Below are 19,308 nucleotides of genomic sequence, written 5' to 3'. Positions count from 1 at the left end.
TAGTCCAGAAACCTCTTGGAGTGACCTCTTGGAACCATACCACATTTCCACCACCTGCCAAATGGTTCTTTCTGTAGGGCATGAAGACAATGGAAACATTAAATACCCGTATCTGCCAACATGGGCAGGTTCAGAAAACAGAAACTGCTCCCTGCTGTAGATGCATTTGATCAATAATGCGGATTGATCCTACTGTGTGTGCTCAGTCAGCCTGAAATAAAGAGTCTCTAACACACATGGTGGACAGGATGGCACACAACTGCGGTATTAGCTGGGTGTTGAAGCCAGTTAGCTAGCTCAGGCACGGCAACTTGTGACCATGCATCTGAACCACAGAGTATTCCTTCCATTTTGATTCCTTTGTCTTATCAATCAGCTTTTATAGGGTAGAGAAGATAATTATTTTAATGGAAATAATAAACAATGCTCTTTCTCATGATACCTTCCTCTGTACCTTATAACAGGGTTTATCAAAAATCAGTCTGTAAAAATCCACAATGCATGAAAATCTGCAATGCATTTAATTGAATCTGCAATATATGCATGTGTAAATTTAAACAGATTATGTGCATGAATCAATGTGAATATATAGCTTTTTTTTTTTCCGCTATCTTGTAGATTATTAGAAATAACAGATTCTAAAATTAGCTTTGCACATTTATGTATGCTAGTGGAGGAGGGGAAGGAGGAAAGAGAGTAATAGTGGATGAGCTAAGGCAGCCTGAGGCATTTTTCTGCCTACACAAGGCACAGACAAACAGAATGTATTGGGGACACTGTTCCAACAGTATCTTTACTCTTTTAGAAATGTGCAGCATTGGCTTTCTCCTTTTTTTCTCTGTATCTGATATGATGTTGTCAGGGACACAGAGTCCTTGACTTGCACCCAGCTGCTGAGGCCACCCTCTGGAACAGTATTCATCCCCAAACCTTGTACCCACTGGAAGATTTAAGTCTGTTCTGCAACAGGCTCCTGCATAAAATGTTCAGGTGGTATAAAGAAAAATCTCCCTGCACTGTCCTTGCAGTTACTTTAGAGGAAGCCAAAACTTGAAAATATGTGTTCTCAAAGACTTGGATTTATAACATATTATTAATCCCTTGCATTTAGATCTGAATGCTTTTTCAAAAAAATGATAGTGTGAAAACACCCTAAGCAGCCTTTTCAAAACTGGAAATTAGCCATAAAGTGCAATCTAAACGTATTAATATGCACGAGAACATTTGAGAATCTCCTATGATGCTTTCATTTTCGTGTGACTGCCATAAAACTGTGCCATAAATTGATCTTGAAGAGATACACTAAGTGGACACCTGTTCATAAGTAAATTATGGTAAAATGTCTGTTGCCTTCTAGAGCAATTGGATCTCTAACTGTCAATTTAAAAGGTAATCAAGTTTTCAAGACGCAACCCAGACTATAGCTATTTTAAAGGTCAAAATGGTTTTAGATTTAATTTTTTCTGACTTATTTTGTGAAAATCCTTATGTTACTTGGCCTTATTTTTTTTTTATTTATAAATAGCTGTAATACCATGATGTTTAAACCTGTTACTGAATGGATTGTTAAAAGACAGTATTTTAAATAAATTCTAAAAAGAAATTCTATACACAATCTTTGAACACAACCCTGTTATCGTTACTGAGAAAATTCTAAATGACTTGAAAGATTCAAATTTGGAATAAAATAGACATAAAAAAATAAAGAAATAGGTCACTGGGATATAAATGTAAACACTGCTCATTCTTTTTCACATTATCATTGTTAACAGCTAGCAAAATATTTTTTCTCAAATATGCATGAATAATTCCTGATGTCCAAATAACATTTTTGATTAACTTCAATTGTATTGTTGATATTTAATAATGCAATATTTTTCATGCAAGTGTTCACGTAGACAGGCATAAAAAATAATACAACTCACAAGAAAAATGAGAAAGAGATCACTCACTACCGAAATTGTCTGTTTTTAAATATTATAGAAATGGAAAGGAAACTAAAACAGCATTGTATTTCTCGGCTAAGCCTTGTCAGTAGTATTTAGGGATCCTTTTCCCTACCCTGATGTTACTCATTAATAGCAGCAATCTTAATATACAGTATTTTGCTATCAGTTTAAATGTTCAACAACAATGTTCAATAACAATAACATCTATTTGTTTGATAAATTTTCCTTTGCATGATTTTCGCTTTTATACAAACCATACAGAGAACGAATACGCTCCCTTGTTTAGTGCAAGAGAGAAAGTAAACACTAATTATAGCAGATAACTATTAGTGTCAAAGGATTCCAAGACATTACCAATATACACTTAAGCATTTCAGAGCAGACAGTGACCTTACCTTCATAGCCAAGGAGAAAGCATGTCAGCAAGTTAGGACAGACCTCCTCCAAAACGGAACAAAAAGCAGAGAAAGCACTTGGGCCTTTTAAAGAGAGTTTATCTAAAAAATATTCGGTTCTCTTCTTGTAGCTCTCCTGAGACCAAATGTCTTTGTATTCCTCCAAGGAAAAGACTCTCTTGTAAACCAAATATGACAGCACTTTGTTCACATCCAGCTCCTCCAGTATTTTCTCTCTCTGATTGCTTGGGATTTCAGAAAGCCACTTATTCTTATTTTCATTTTCTCTTTTGGTGTATTTTGTACAGTTATGAAACCAAGATTTGGCTGTTCTTCCAAACATTTTGGTATTTAAATACTAATATAAAATGCTACCCCTGCATTTTTATGCAGTCTTCAGTAGGCAAAATAAATATAATGTGGATGGATAGAATGCAAATACATACTGCCGTCTGTAATTATTGTAATTCTAATGGAATAAAGAAGGCCTACATACAAATTATAAAGAAATCTAGCTCAATGCCTGCAGCCTCCTAAGAGGATTACATTACACTAATTAGCCCTTTACAACTGTTAACAGCTTCTGAACCGTAACGATGAGACTGAGAATTGCTTAGTTACTGTTACTTTTTAATTCTGTAACTGATCTTCAAAGATATCCCTTTGCAAAATGTAATTCATTCAATAAGAGAGCTGATCAAACTGGAATAATCTATACAAGCTGCTACATGACAGTGTCTTCTGTACACTTCAATTTTGTATTCCTCAGAGACCATACCCAAATCACAGTATGTGCCCTCCACTTCTTGCTCTTTCATAAAATATTAACTTTATAATGCAATAGAATTATACATTTATAAAGCATGATTCTGTAAATATAGTGCAAGCCTATATCTGAAAGATAAGAAAGACTACAGAACAGGAATTTTTTTTTCTTTTTTTTTTTTTTAATGAATATCAATACATGCCACTGTTAAGAATAGCAACATTTTTGTATGTTTATATCTCTTAACTGTGTCGAAGCAAAATAAAGCACGGTAATAGCATCTATTTCATGAACCAAGTTTAACAGCGGTGATTACTGCGATCCTTGTGGAGGTGTTCTGCCACTGATAATCATTCACTAAAGATCACGTTACATAAGCTTCCTTATACAAATACTGCTTAATACATGGACTTTTTGTTCTTGTTTTCATAGTTTTTGTCAACATAAATTTTCTTTCTAGAAAAGCTATGAGTACTTCCTGCCTCCTCCCATTTCTTAGTCTAGTTTTTCTATTTTCATTACTTCCAACGGATAATGCAACCATGTCCTCACTTGTACAGCCCTATCTGCAGTATTCCTTAAGGGTACTTTACCTATTGTGCAGCAAACAAGAACGTTTGGCCAATCTTTTAGGAAAATAAGGTTTATAATGTTTTCTGTCCTCACAATCATAAGAAGCAACCATTGCATCTTCCTGTCAGGCTGCTTCTGCTTCTGAAGTTTCAGGTGTTTATCAGTCAGCATTAAAGTTGACCATTGACCACTTCATCGTTTAGGAATTTTATTATGTGTATCACCAGCCAAACAATCAATTAGCCAGGCTTCACGCAGTTGTTTGGAAACATTGCTTGTCACCTTGTGGTTGGTTGTAGATATAACAAGCCTCATATGTGATATTGTCTGGAGTAAGGAGTGGAATTGTGTGTTATTTTAATGGCACCCTTATAAACTATGGCTTATTGACCATAGCAATGGGATTGTCAATGCCTCTGTAATCATCTGGAATCTGCTCTGGTACAGCTACCTATGCATTGCAGGGTATCACACACCACACGGTAGATGACCCACTTGGGGAGAAGTTAAGTGGTGAAAGGCATCTGAGTTCTTAACTACTAGCCACGTAGTACAGCTAGCTGTGTGTGGGCAATATGCAGTAGGCAGAGAAAGTAGCCAACCTGTCTGGAACATCTTCTAGGCAACCTTTTAAAGTAAGTGCTCTTTTATGAGCTTAATTCCTAAAATTCCCTTTGATTTTCGAACCTCCGTAAGGTTAGTACAAATACTAACCCCCATTCTCTTCATGTTCTCAATCAAACCTCATGCTACTTTTTTTCTCCAGCTTATTGTTCTCAGTAGTTCTTCTAATATTAATACTGTCATATCTCAGCAGGTAAAAAGATCCTGAAGAATCCTGTAGCTCCAGATATGTTAGCATCTTATGAATCAGCCTCCTCAGCCACTACAGCTTAAGGTGGTAAGCTTTTCTGTTATTTCAGTAAATGAAACTTGAATCTCCCTCCTTACATGCTGTGTAGTTACTTCCAGTTTTGTAAACTGGAGAGTAAAATGCTAACATTCTGATTCGGTAATTATCAGAATTCCAAGAAAAATCCATACTTTGCAAAATCTGAGTACCATATAATGACAGAAGTTTGAAAGTATGTGTTGAGAAACTGAAAACAGAGAAATGGGAGTGAAGTACAGTTAAGGGAGGAAACCAGAGAAATTGAAGGTGACAAAGGAGTAATTGGGACAAAAAGATATGTGGAGAAGTTTTGTGGTGAAGAACTGTTGTTTTGCCAGGGTCAATGAATTGAGGGATTTAACTGCAATGACATGTAAACGAAGCCATGCAGCCTGACTGAACTTGCAATAGGTGCACAATCTTTCCAAGCTCTCAGTCCTAGACACGCAGAAACTCAAGGCTCTTCAGATGATTTACCTTGCTGCCAAGGTCCCAAGTTTTGCAACTTATGTAAGGATGCTGTTTATTTCAGACCGCCTAATTTATTCTGACATTGTATATGCCAAAAATAATGATAATAGAATGTTCACAAAAATTGGCCTTAAACAGGAAACATCCACAAGAAATAACCTCTGGCACTGATTATTTGACCACCACTCAGGAGCAGCACGGCTCCCCTCAGGCGGCCGCCGGCCACGCCAAGGGGACACCGCTCCCGGGCAGCTCCGGGGGCCGGGCCGGGCCGGGCCCGCCCGTGTGGGGCGGGGCGGGGCGGGCCGGGACCGGGCGGGGAGGCGGAGCGGGGCGGTGGCCACAGCCCGGGCCCGCCGCGCAAGATGGCGGCGGCGGAGGCGGTAGTGCGGCGGTTGTGGCGGCAGGAGCAGGAGCTGCGCTGGCTGGCGGCGGAGGTCGGCTGCCTGAAGGAGAAGGGGGCGCCGCTCTCGGCCGCCAGCTGCAGCCCCGAGGTGCAGCGGCTGAGGGCCGAGAACGAGAAGCTGCGATACCGCCTCCTGCACCTGCGCCGCAGCCTGGCGGCCGAGCTGGCCAGGGCAGCGCCGGCGGAGCCCCCAGCCGGCGGCGAGGTAGCGCTCGGGGCGCGGCGGGCCGGGCCGGGCCGGGGAGCCGGGCCGGGGAGCCGAGGGGCTCACGGCGGCGGGCCGCGGTCCTGTGCGCTGAGCGAGGCCGCTCCCGACGGTCCCAGCCCGTTCGCAACCTGCTTTCACTGCGCGTTGGGCCGTTTAAACCGCGCAGGGTCTTGCTGGGAGCATCAGGTGATGGATGTTGAAGTAGGAATATTGAGGAAATGGTGTTAGAAGGCTGCTCGGTCACCGGCCTGCCTGGGGCCGCTGGCCGTCAGAAGGTCGCAGCCTGGGTGGTGCTCTAAATGACATCCCTATGTGCTAAGGCACGTCCCTTAATGGGCTGAAAGGGTCTTTTGGGCCTGATGCTGGGCTGACCTGGTTTGTTTTGTTTCAGGGATTGCTGCGGAAAGTCTCAAAAGCATAGTGATATACTTAATGTTATTGTTTTTAGAAAGGCTCTAGTGAAAGTCCAACTGTTGAATTGAATCAAAATAAAGAGGAAAAGGAAAATGAAGTCAGTGGACACAGGAGTGATGTAAGTGGTTTATTATTATTATTATTAAATAATATCTCATAATTAAAGGAGTATTGTTTGGCTAGGTTCAGGAAAGAGGTTGAAATCTGAATTATTTTGCTGTATTTTGAAGTCCCAGCTTTTGAGAAGAAGGCTTTCTATAGCTTGCGTATTGAAAAAAAAAAAAAAAAAAAGTATTATCTACAAGTTTCATCATGCATCCCTAGTTCTCTACTTTTTATGTAACAACAGTATATGGTCTTCTGGGAAGAAAGGGTCGGGATCCCATGCTTCCTAAAGAGAGCGGCATTTCTTAAATAGTTAAACAGTGTGCACAATGACTGACTGAAAGAGGATGTTGGCAGCAGTAGCTGTAGTTTGATAGATCTTAATTCACTTTATGCTAGATTAATGGAAACTTCCCCTGAATTATCTTGAGTTACTTGGATTTGATGCTCTCCAAGGACTGGCAGAAGTGAGGTCTCGTTGGAATGACCCAAACTTCCCGTGTTGTCAACCAAATAAAACTCGTGTGGGAATATGGGCTTCCCTTTGAGGTCAAGCTTACAAAGAAAGCCATTTAGGCCCAGATGGATGAAGGTGCATTGGAATATTGGAAAGTCGCTATAAAACAGCAAGCTGGATGTGACTATCCTCTGTTTAATTATTTACAAACACTTTGCTGCATGTTTGTTTAAATTCCAGTACATTGAATTCTGATCTCAGGTGGAACCTCTAAGAATGTATTGGAACTGTAGACCACTTCGTTCAATTTCTCTAGCAAGTAATTTTTGAGTACTATATATGATTTCATTTATTTGTTATAACTACAGCATGAGCCAAGCTTCATAGAAGACAGACTGAAGCTTTATGAAGCACTGAAGAAAGAACATGATGCTTTGATAGCTTACAGAGCAGCCAACCAGAGCAAACCTATCAAAATTATTCTGACAGATGGAAAGACAGTGGAAGGGGAATCATGGAAAACCACACCATATCAATTAGCTGTAGGAATCAGGTAACTTTCAGGTTGAAGGAGTTGTGCTTTTGGGGTGAGAAACACAACAATTAGTGAGACTGCTAGAAATTAAGAGATGTGTAAAGGTTTGTGAGTTACTGGCTAACTGTAGAAGTTTTAAAGTAGATCTCCAGCACTGAAAACAGTTGAATGAAATCTCAAGTCCTCAAATGTTTATGCTTTAAAAGTAGAAAAATATTTAAAAAAAAAAAAAAAAAACAGAAACCAAAATTCAAGGTATTTAGGTTCCTTAAAACTTGGGTGGGGTCTCACAGGGTTTAGAAACATAACCGTTTTTGCAAATCTGAACCTAAATAATTTGTCCTCATCATTTGTGTTCCTTAGTCAAGGGTTGGCTTCAAATGCAGTCATAGCCAAAGTGAATGGTGAACTGTGGGACCTGGATCGTCCACTGGAGGGAAATTGTACTCTGGAGCTGCTTATGTTTGATGATGAAGAAGCACAAGCTGTATGTAAACACTTAGTGTTTTTTACTTGATTAAAAGAATTAATGACTTGAAATTGATTGCAGCGTTAGGGTTTTTAAATCTTGAATTAAAAATATCCAAAAAACTATTGAAGTCATGTTTGTCATGATTTGACAAAGATGATTAGATATAAATTAGTTGTAATCTATAGGTGAAACAAATCTTACTGTTCTTTCCTCTTGTACATAAACAGGTTATTTCTCAACTGAGATTCAGATTTTGTACATAATGTCTAGATGTGTCTGCTAATTTGAAACAGTTTAATGCTTTCTAAGATGTGTGTTCTCTGGTTTGAGTGTTTTTGAAGATCAGACACTGAAGGCAACATTGAGGTTGTCTGAGAGTTTTCTAAAAATTGTCTAATATCCCATTTGAGTCATAAATGAAATGTATACCTCCATGTTTCAGCAATATTTATTAGAAACTTAAGTAGGCATATCTTGGTCAATTAAATTATAAATATGCTTAGTGACATGCCCAGGAATTTTTGTGGGTTTCAAATGCTACCCTGTGCTTATCTTTATGCACTATAATTAGACTTCATTTTATCATTTATCATTTATCATTTTATTAAAAAATTATTCATGTGATGAAGTTTGCTCAAGGCATTTTATGAGCCTTTAAGGCTATTAAGTGGTCTGAATTAATAGGGAGTTAGAGCATAAGACAGTTACTGATCTATGGAGTTTTTGACTCCCATCTTCTGACATTATACATAATGTGGTTTACAGTCTTGTCAATAAACGTATTGTATGTGAACAACAGCAATTTAATTGGCTATATTGTTTTGGATGTGGTTAATACTGCATAGACTTTTAACTGACCAGAAAATAACTTGTAAATGAACAAAATACATTTAGTACGGTGACTGAGTTGTATAGAGGTACAATCATGTTTCAGTCTGAAATAAGATGAGGTTTTAATGCTACAGCTGCCAGTGTATGGTTGAAGAAATTACCACATTAATAAATGTCTAATAAATATTTAGCATAGTTAAAAATGAGAACAGAAAATTGGTATAATTCTCACAGAATTTAAATAGAATTGATTCCAGTGTTTTTCCTGTCTGCAGCCATGCTTCTGTTTTGGTTTTTGTTTTTAATAATATAGTGCCAATGACCCCATGACATGCTCATCTGATTTTATTTGCAGGTTTATTGGCATTCAAGTGCTCATATTCTTGGAGAGGCCATGGAAGGTTATTATGGGGGCTGCTTGTGCTACGGACCACCAATTGAGAATGGATTTTACTATGACATGTACATTGAAGATAGGTAAAAAGTCACTAAGAACTTTAACACTCAGTATCGAAGCTCTGTACTGAAGTTTTTTTTTTGTTTGTTTGTTTTTTACTTCATAATGCTTCTGCATATTAAAAGTAAAATCACATGTTTCTAGTATGGTTTAAAACCCACAGGTTAGCCCTTTTTGTGGTACCAGGGGTGTGTGGTGTGTATAGAGGGAGAAACAGTGTGTAGATATGTATGTTTGTGTATATATTTAAATTCAAGAGCGGTGTTCAGACACCTGCTCCTTAAGACTTGCAGTTGTTGAATGCTCAATGAAAAAAACGTAGAGTGCTTGAGTAAAACTTTCTCAAGCTCATGAGAGACAGCTTCCTTGAAGAACCATGTGATTTTGGTTTAAATGTGACGTAGGCACTTGTAGAAGTGGCACACATATGCACGTAACTCATATTGGTGTTTACTGCTTGTCTAATCCTTGTGCGCAGCTTTACAATTCTGTTTTTTTCCTGGTTTATCTCCCTGTAGTCAGGGAGAGTGCTAAATCTGCATCAGCTGATAAACTAGCTCTTCCAGTAGGGCTTAGCCTTTTTTTTTCCTTCCCTTAAATCATATATACTTGAACCGAAATGGTCTTCCAGACATTTAAACAAAGACTATTTTGGGTTGATTTCAGTGAGATAGTTCAGGGTGATACCATTTGTATTTTGGAGGTTAGTGTCTAAAAGTACAGTTAAGTATAAGAAGCTAAGACAATATTGTGGCAAATGACAACATACCCCATGTTTTTCAAGTGAGACCACTGGAAAGTGGGCACTTGTATGATGTGAATATCAAAATAATTAACTTGTATTTGTTTTGCCTTCCTCTGTTTGTTTAGAGGTGTATCCAGTACTGAATTCCCAGCACTAGAGAACCGCTGCAAAAATATCATAAAAGAGAAACAGGCTTTTGAAAGGCTGGAAGTCAAAAAGGAGATCCTATTAGACATGTTTAAGGTAAATCTTTGGAGTGGCTGTGATTCTGATACAATGATATTTTAAAATGTAACTTTTATAAAATGCTGCATTTGACTAACTCATCAGAATACAACTCTCTGGTAAAACAAGGAAAAACTGTAGCATCCTTTTGCCCTTCTATTCTTCTCAAGTGTTCAGGAGGTTTTCAAGCAATAATAAAACAATTTATTGTTGCAAAAAAAAACACCTTAAGCTCAATGAGATTATAGAGTGATTCGTACTCAAAAGGAGTACGTTCATTCTGGTTATCTTGCAGAGATGAGTCAAAAGAAAGCTTTGGTACGTAGTCCTCCATTTTTGTAGGGTGAATATTACCAGTCTCACTGTACTGTGTTTTAATTGACTCTCAGAAGCGCTTTGAGGTGTTCAGATGCTAATCCCCATGTTTAACATGCTGTCAGGGAAATGAAGATATTTGGTCTCTTTCCCCTTTTTTAATAACTCTTCTGAAAGGATGTTGAATGTTTGCATATATGTATGTGATCATGTGACTTTTTAGTTGTGATGGTCTTTTACTGATGTGTTTGCATTAATACATAATTTTAGAATAGAGTTCTAGTAGCTGTTATAATGTTGTTCCTGACTTCTTATATTTCCCCACACAGTATAACAAGTTTAAGTGTCGTATACTTAATGAGAAGGTGAACACACCAACTACCACAATATACAGGTAAACAAAATAAATTAAAAAGGTATTACAAAAAATTATACAGTTATGTATATTGCATTTAAATTGAGAGGAGAATAAATTGTTTTTTCTTTTTCAATTTCTATACTTGCATAATTAGGACTTTACAAATAATATTCTTATTTATGTAAATTTAGATATTTTCCTTCTCTGCTAGGACAGATCAGGTCTCCGTTGGTGGGCAAATAGCAAATCTACCTCTCACTGCTTGCCTCATCAATAAAAAGATTAAAATAAGTTACCACTGAAATTGAATCACTGGATGTCATTAGTGACTGCATTTTAAAATGTTGGACTGTTTTGAAATAAACACATTCTTTTGATGTATAGATGTGGTCCACTGATTGATCTCTGCAGGGGTCCACATGTGAGACACACTGGAAAAATTAAGGCCCTTAAAATATTTAAGGTAAGTTTAAATTAGTTGTGTTTAAAATCTTAACTACAATAAGTTGGTCAGTTGATTTATTTATATGTTTTTCCTGAAGTGATTATGCCAATGTCCTTTTGTATTGTTTTCTTTGCTTATTCTGAAAATGTGGCAAAGCTAATGTGGCAGTGCTGCTTTATGGCTGTTAGTATCTTCAGCACCATTGTATTTTCACGATAAATCAATATAAAATAAAATCAATAGTATTTTGACCTTGTAAGATGGAGTCTTTCAGGTACGGGAGGCAAAGTGGGCACTGGCAGACTTAAGTGCTGCTGTTTAAAAATGGCAGTGCTGGCAGGGAGTATGTAGTTTCAATTACTTGCGGATGCTAATTTCAGTAATGTTAGACAGACCTCCTGGGAACATTCATCATATTTGCTTCTGCTGGCTTTCTAACTCAAGTCTATGGAACTCGTGAGTTACAGGGGTTTGGTGTTGGACTGTCAGGCAGCTAGGATATAACTGTGAGAGTTGTTTTCATTTTGTCGTTTGTGTTCCCCTTTTGCATTATGTTTCGAACATAAACAAGTGCTGGCTTTTTTGTCTTTTTTTTTTTTTTAGAAGATACAATGTGATATAATAAAACATGACATGACGCTAGTTAAAATATGTTATCTAGGTAGAATAAGTACGACCTGACCAGTGACTCTTGTTTATGCTTTCTGCATTAGGTATGCTGACTAAATAAAAGGCATTGGAAGTATCTCTAATATAAATATCTGCTGGTTGACTGCATATAATTCTCTTCCCAAGTTAAAAAGCGTAGCATTTGAATGCATTAGTGTTTATTCCTCCTCTTGCTGAGATAATATATTGCATATCTTAAATGATGGGTTTTGTGCATCAGAATTCCTCTACATATTGGGAGGGAAAAGCTGACATGGAAACTCTGCAGAGAATCTATGGAATATCCTTCCCTGATAATAAAATGATGAAGGAATGGGAAAAATTCCAAGAAGAAGCTAGAAACCGGGATCATAGGAAAATTGGAAAGGTATGCTATTAATTTCTGTTACTGAGAGTTTGTAAACTACTAGAAATCATCTTGCTGCCGTAATCTTTCATTTTTGTGAATAAAGTCTCAGTGTGTGAAGTAGTCATTTTCTGCAGTTAACTACTGGAGATATATCTGCAGTGTTACAGAACTCTGTTTTGCTTTTACATAGGACCAAGAACTCTTCTTCTTTCATGATTTGAGTCCTGGAAGCTGCTTTTTCCTCCCCAGGGGTGCCTTTCTTTATAACACACTCACAGATTTCATACGAGTAAGTATATACAGATTTAATTTCAAACAAGTTTAATGCTGATTGTTGATCTGAAGTGATAAGCTATTCATAACACTGAGCTGTCCTCGGAAAGAAACGCATCTATGTATGTAAATATATGCTAGATTTTCCCTAGGATTTTACAGCTCAAACATTTTTCAGAAACAGGACATAGGAAAGCATTCTTACCTAACATGCTTTTTCCAGATGTGTGAAACCTACATGTGCAGTAGTCATTTACTTTCCCAGTAAACAGCCATCTTAAGAAAACAGCTAAAAAATAAAATAAAGAAATGAGGCTTTTGCTTGTAGAAAACTGTATCATCTTTTAAATGTTTTATTTGTTTTATAGGAGGAATATCGTAGGCGTAATTTTACTGAAGTTGTATCTCCAAATATCTTCAACAGTAAACTCTGGGAAGCTTCTGGGCACTGGCAGCACTACAGTGAAAATATGTTCTCTTTTGAGATAGAGAAGGAAACTTTTGCCCTTAAACCGATGAACTGTCCAGGACATTGGTTAGTACTTTGAGTTGAAAACCTTCTTATTTTACTGGATTTATCCCTTGTGGGGCTGAGGGGAAATCAAATGGAGTATCAATACATGTTACCTGAGTATGCAGTAGATTACTAAGCAACTAGTAAGTCCAGAGAGCTCCCTGACAGTGTCACAAAGGAGACCAAATAAAATTCTTGTAGGAAAATCTTAGAGTAAGTCTATACTAAATGAGCTAGGTTTGTGTGTGATAATACTAGTCTGTACCAGTAGCAAATACAAATTATGTTGGTTAGAGGGAGACATGGGATACGGTGTGTCAAAAGCAGGTACAGATTAACAAGTTGTGATTTTATTCTCACTTTTTTTTCTAGGTGGTCTTTAGCAAGACTTTCAAAGTACCTTGCTTTCTCCGTTTGCCTGTCTTTTTTTGATGAGGATAACCTGAATGAATAAATGCTTAAAAATGCAAATACTATGTATATTGATCATTAGTTTCTGCATTGTCTTAAGTTTTCTTTAAGAAATGTAAAAGCAAGGCTCTGTTGTGTTCCTTCTAGCTTGATGTTTGCCCATCGCCCACGGTCGTGGAGGGAAATGCCTCTTAGACTTGCAGACTTTGGAGTTCTTCACCGAAATGAACTCTCTGGGACTTTAAGTGGCTTGACTCGTGTAAGGCGCTTCCAACAAGATGATGCTCACATCTTTTGCACAATAGAACAGGTAAAAACAAAACAAACAAACAAAAAAGTTATCCCACCTCTCCAACAGAGACTGACATAAAAAAGTAAAAATCCCCAAAGTATCTCCCAAATTCCCCAAAGATTCCCTAAGTATTTTCACTCCAGTTGCATCATTTGTGTTTTATAACATAATGCTGCATTTGATATTTGTGTTAGGTTTAGATGCTTCCTTCTTAGTCTTATATAGATAATGCATACATATATTTTTTCCCTTGAGAAATATGTATTGGGCAAATACAACCCCAAAATGTAAAATCTTTTCCTTCCCTCATCTTCCCCCCTGCTTCCAAAAACAAAACAGCTGCTGATTGTGTTTTACTTGTCATAGTATGGCAATTGTTGAATAAATATTTAGTTCTCAGTGAAGACCCAGATCATGCAATTTGTCTCTGGAAGCCTGAGCCTAACAAAAATAATACTTTTCTTTCCCTGCTTTCAAACCGAAGTACCTCAGTTTTCTCTTACTTTGATTTGGTTTGGTTTGTAGGATGTAATTTTCATATGTGATCATTTTTATTAAGTAGCTTCTTACTCTGATTATGAAGAATTCAGCAAATCCAATTATATCTTAATGTAAATAAATGTAAATAAAAGTTTTTTCCTGCATTTTAATTTCAAACTACTTTATTTTGCTTACATTTAAGATTGAAGAGGAAATTAAGGGCTGTCTTGATTTCTTGAAGTCAGTTTATGCTGTCTTTGGCTTTACCTTTCAACTGCATCTTTCAACAAGACCAGAAAAATATCTAGGAGATTTAGAGATTTGGGATCATGCTGAAAAGGTAATTAATATTTTAAAAAACAAAAACAAAACATCTTTTAATATTAATATTTGCAAAAGTGGATAGAAGTAGATATTTAAGTTTTCATGTTGAACAGTGAAATTGTATAAATCAGATGCTGAATATTGTCCTTAATAGAAATACGTGTTGGAAAACTACCAAACATGTAGGCAGTGTGGTGTTATTTGTTTTGTTTGTTTGTTAATAAATCTTCCGTTTCTATGATTAGCAACTTCAAAACAGCTTGAATAACTTTGCAGCACCGTGGACGTTGAATCCAGGAGATGGAGCATTTTATGGTCCTAAGGTTAGTGAATCAGTATTTTAATACAACTCTGGGGGATGGACAAGAATACAGACAACATGTAGACAAACTGTATCAGGTAACTGTGTTAATTTGTTTCACAGATTGATATTAAAATTAAAGATGCTATTGGCAGATACCATCAATGCGCTACTATCCAACTTGACTTCCAACTACCCATTCGATTTAATCTTACTTACGTTGGGTGAGTGGTTAAGCTACTTATCTTCCTCTTCAAACTTAAAAAACAAAAAAATGATGTGTAATTCCCATAAACTGAAATGTATTAATGCTCTATTGTGCACATAATTGTCTGCATCTAAGTAGCCTGTGTGGTTTATGAGGGGAAACATCTGTGAGAGGCCTAAATCATGAACTTGAACATTTTTTCACAGTATAGTGGTGTAACGATAGCTCACTTTAATTGTAAATGCCATTGATTTTAGGAAAATTTGATGATCTGTCTTGTCTACCAGTTATCAAGACTACTGATCATGTGGCTCGGTACTCACTTTCAGCCTAGTCATTGTGTCTCCTTTTAAAACTTAGGAACATGTGCCCATGCCAGTAGCTACACGCATGATTATTTTAAGTCACTGTGATTATTGTATATTCCTTTAGAAGCCTAGGTCACTTTAAGTATGTTATTAATGAAAATGGCAAACTTTGCCTAGTATAAATCACTAGCTTTCTCTTTCCACGACTAGTAGAATCAAAAGATTTAGTAGGATTGTGTGTGCATGATCTAAGAGAAGTGTGTTTTTGAACTTTTTGTATTCTTTTTCAGTAAAGATGGCGACGATAAGAAAAGACCAGTGATTATTCACAGAGCTATTCTGGGATCTGTGGAGAGAATGATAGCTATTCTAGCAGAAAATTATGGAGGAAAATGGTATGTGGCACAAATTTAGTTCTAAGAAATGTTTAACAGCATAGCTAGAAAATTTAGAACCTCCCTAATGTCCCATAAATTATAATAATGCAGAATGATTTCCCTAGGGTTTTCTCAAAATCAGGTAAGATAACAAGAAAAGAAGCCTAATTTTATGGTCAGAATTGTGTATTGTTCTATTAATAGCTCATGGTTAGAAATTGAGTTTTATGAGATAACAATTGCAATTGCACATGTTCGTTTTGCATTTTACTTGTTCCTTTTGTCCTCAGAAATCATGCTGTTGTACTGGGAAAATGTACAAATGGGCATATGTAAAGTAGTTACTTATACAGACATAAATTAGCCTAGATATGCCAAGAATTTTTTTCATTAGTAAGTTGTTCTACTTCATCTTGAATTAGCTCTAAAGCTCTCTCTTCATTAATGGATCGAATGATTAAGGAAGAGTGAATTCTCACTTTCAAACACAGAGACTGTCCACCTAGTACTATCAAGTTATATAAAAAAAAAAAAGTGAAAATTATGTGAAAATTCGGAATTTTGTTTAAAATTGTGAAATCACAAAGTGAACAGAAGGTCAAAGTTCTGCCTATGTCATTTTACTGGAATCAATTTATTTGCTATTTTATATGAATTGGCAATTATGAAGGTAACTTTATACAACATCCTGAACTTGAATAAGTATTTTTATGAAATAAAGAAAATAATATTGGGAAACATTTATATGGATATGAATGAAAATGTAAAATAGACATTCATATTTTTTTTGTCATGCTTGCCAGGCCATTCTGGCTGTCTCCACGGCAGGTCATGGTTGTGCCTGTGGGACCTACTTCTGAGGAGTATGCACGGCAGGTGAGAGTAGAGCCTTTTGTAGCAAGCAATTTTAATACCTCCTTAAATAGCTGTCCTAGAACAAAGAATGAATGCTTTAATAATCTGGAAGTCATTTGGGGGTGAATTTTTCTGTACCTTCTAAAACTTGCTTCAACCTGAGAAAGGGAAATATAACTAAATATTTTGGGTTCTGTTACCATAACATAACTCATAACTAGTTGTGGGAAAAAATATTCTGTGCTACATGCCTTACATACTAACAAATATTTCATTATAGAACTATCTGCTTAATGTAGGGGTAGACATATTCCCAGTGTCTATACTCTTGACTACATTACATTTGAGCAGGGTTGTTTTCTACTCGCCTCTCCTACCCCTTTTTCTTTTAGAGCAAGCATAAATGGTTTTCTTCCTTCACCTTTCTCCTTTTCTTCTTTCTGTGACTGAGTATGCATTTTTTGGCAGTCAGCAGTGTAACTGTCTGAGGAGATTAGCAAATGTTTGATACGGATATTATATTGTATTCCTTCTAACAAGGAATTGTTAAGCCTTGAGGTCTTGTCACGCCCTTAAGGGTGTATGCAGTTTTCTTCAAAAAACTTAATTGACTTCATTAAAACAACTGTTCATAACAGCAAAATTATGCACTTATGTGATTTATTGGAAGGATTAGAGTATGTACAAGATCACGTTGTAGAATATACACTAATGTTAAAGTAATTTTATTTTTTTAGGTGTGCAGTGAGTTTTTTGAAGCAGGATTTATGTCAGATGTGGATCTAGATCAGAGCTGCACGTTAAACAAGAAAATTAGAAATGCACAGCTGGCTCAATATAACTTTATCTTAGGTAACTTCAGTATCTTATGTTTCTGAATATCATTTAAGTTTTAATGTTGAGTAAAGAGTTTGCCTAGACTCACTTTGTAAAGTAAGTCGTCAGTTTAATATTGTTTTTGATGTCTTGCAGTGGTTGGAGAAAAGGAGAAAGCAAATAATGCTGTCAATGTGAGAACAAGAGACAACAAGGTTCATGGAGAAATTTCAGTATCTTCTGCTATTGAAAAACTAAAGAAATTTAAGAATTCACATATTCCAAATGCAGAAGAAGAATTCTAATGTTGCTGTTAGGAAAAAAAATATGTATTAGCTGCCCATGTGAAATAGTGTTGCTTTCCTCCTTTGCAGCAGTAATGCTCATCTGAAAGAATTTGCAGCTAATGGGTGCACAAAACAAGGAAATGTAGCAATGTTGGTGCTTGAAGAATAGCATGAGAATACAAATGCAACTGGTAATTCTTAACAATCCTGTGGGACTCCGATCTGTGGTAGTTGCAGAGGTTTTTCTTAAAAAAAGTCTTACACTTCTGTTAAAATATGTTGATTTGACTGTGTAAATGAATCAGAGCTGCACTAATTCAAGCAACAGGAGGCAGGGAAATGTACTGGCTGCTGCTACTGCTGCTGAACTGCCTCAGTCACATAGCAGTTGCCTAACTGATGTGGCCTGAAATCCAAAGCTTCACCCGTGGGTTTCATTTTTTTTTTCTAACTCCAAATTATGTCAAATATGTATTTTTGGAGTAGGAGGAAAATAGCTTCTCTGCTGAAAATCTCTGCATCTCTGTTGAAAATCTCAGTGAAAGAAGGCACTGAATGAGCTGGTGGGCTGTTTGCTATAAATGTGATTGCCAAGAATGAAGTTGAATTAACCACTATATCTGTGTGTGCAAAGTGCTTTATTTTTGCCTGTGTTTGCTGTTTGTTTGGCTCTTTAAAAACAAGCAAAAAAAACCCCACTAAATTCACCTTTGGAAAACCTTTCTATGTAATTTATTGATTTGCTTGCTTAGGATACTGAGTGCTAAAAAGGTATGGGTGACGTAACGTTCATTGTTTTTCATTTTAAGTATGATGGAATATAAATTGATTATATTTATCTGACTTAATTGTTTATGCTTATAAATGACTTAAAGTTAGTGGTGCAAGCAATTGAATCTTTTTTTAGAACTGAGTTTTAACCATTATTTTTTTCACTTTCATATGCCCTTTCTTAGCAACAAGGCTGAGATCTTGCTCAGTGTTACTCAGTGATGTAAAATATACAACTGTAGTTAATGATTCACATATCACTGAAATGAAACAGGAGGTAGTTTGATACACAAATGTCCTACAAATACATATCTACTGTTCCCTTTTGTCTGCCACTTGTGCAGACTTATGTTCAATGGGCCTATTTTTGGCATGGTGTTAGTCTTGTGAATCAATTTTTGCCAACTGATTATCACCAAATTAAAAAAAAAAATCGAAGGAAGAAGTGCTGGGAAGGCTTTCTGTTCAACTCATAATGTGGGGTACTATTTTTAACAATATATTTTTGTGTGTGAAATCTCATGTTTTGTTTACCATACATGAAGTAAGATGTGTTTAGACTCCAGAATTAAAACCTTCTTTTTTTTAAAAAAGTGAATTTCTAGGGTTTTCAAATACAAGACTTCTTAGCACAGATTTATTTTTGTGGTAGCCATCTCAGCTTTCAGATGAACTGCAGCAATGGCAGATGTCACTGAAGGCTGTAAATTAAAGGAAGTAGTATAAATCCGTGCTCTGCAGGGTAACGTATGTAGAGAAAAGAACAGGTACGTAAAGGAAGGGGAAAGAGAGCAATGTCCATAAGAGGTAGTCTGAAGTGCTAACCACCATCATGAGGATCTTGATGAATAAAATTTGAAAAGATTATAGTTCTGAAAGAAGAGTTAGTAAAAAAGAAGCTGCTATTTATTTTTATTTTTTTTAAATAAAATCTCCCCCTGCTCTGTGAGAGGGGGAGATGATGGATCTGGTAAATGACTGAGTCAAATCTTTGTTATTTATTTATTTATTTTTGCCCCTGCGGGCCCGTTTTTGGTCAGCAGGTTCTTCCTGT

The 19,308-nt window shown here is 36.6% G+C and overlaps 1 protein-coding gene across 1 annotated transcript; it reads left to right on the top strand.

The window, feature by feature from the left end:
- Positions 1–5,394: 5,394 nt before the first annotated feature.
- Positions 5,395–19,226, top strand: TARS3 (threonyl-tRNA synthetase 3). Its single transcript, XM_035553789.2, has 19 exons — positions 5,395–5,657; positions 6,109–6,192; positions 7,005–7,189; positions 7,535–7,658; positions 8,830–8,951; positions 9,802–9,919; positions 10,546–10,610; positions 10,959–11,037; positions 11,909–12,055; positions 12,228–12,326; positions 12,679–12,845; positions 13,383–13,545; positions 14,210–14,347; positions 14,577–14,654; positions 14,756–14,856; positions 15,439–15,543; positions 16,329–16,401; positions 17,118–17,232; positions 17,353–19,226. The coding sequence occupies exons 1-19, from the start codon at positions 5,412–5,414 to the stop codon at positions 17,499–17,501; spliced, it is 2,358 nt and encodes a 785-aa protein (XP_035409682.1). The 5' UTR covers positions 5,395–5,411; the 3' UTR covers positions 17,502–19,226.
- Positions 19,227–19,308: the final 82 nt, after the last annotated feature.

Source organism: Cygnus atratus, chromosome 11, assembly GCF_013377495.2.
Source record: "Cygnus atratus isolate AKBS03 ecotype Queensland, Australia chromosome 11, CAtr_DNAZoo_HiC_assembly, whole genome shotgun sequence".
Classification (NCBI taxonomy): Eukaryota; Metazoa; Chordata; class Aves; order Anseriformes; family Anatidae; genus Cygnus; species Cygnus atratus.
Note: the sequence above shows the minus strand (reverse complement) of the source record. Positions and strands in the feature narration are given on the sequence as shown.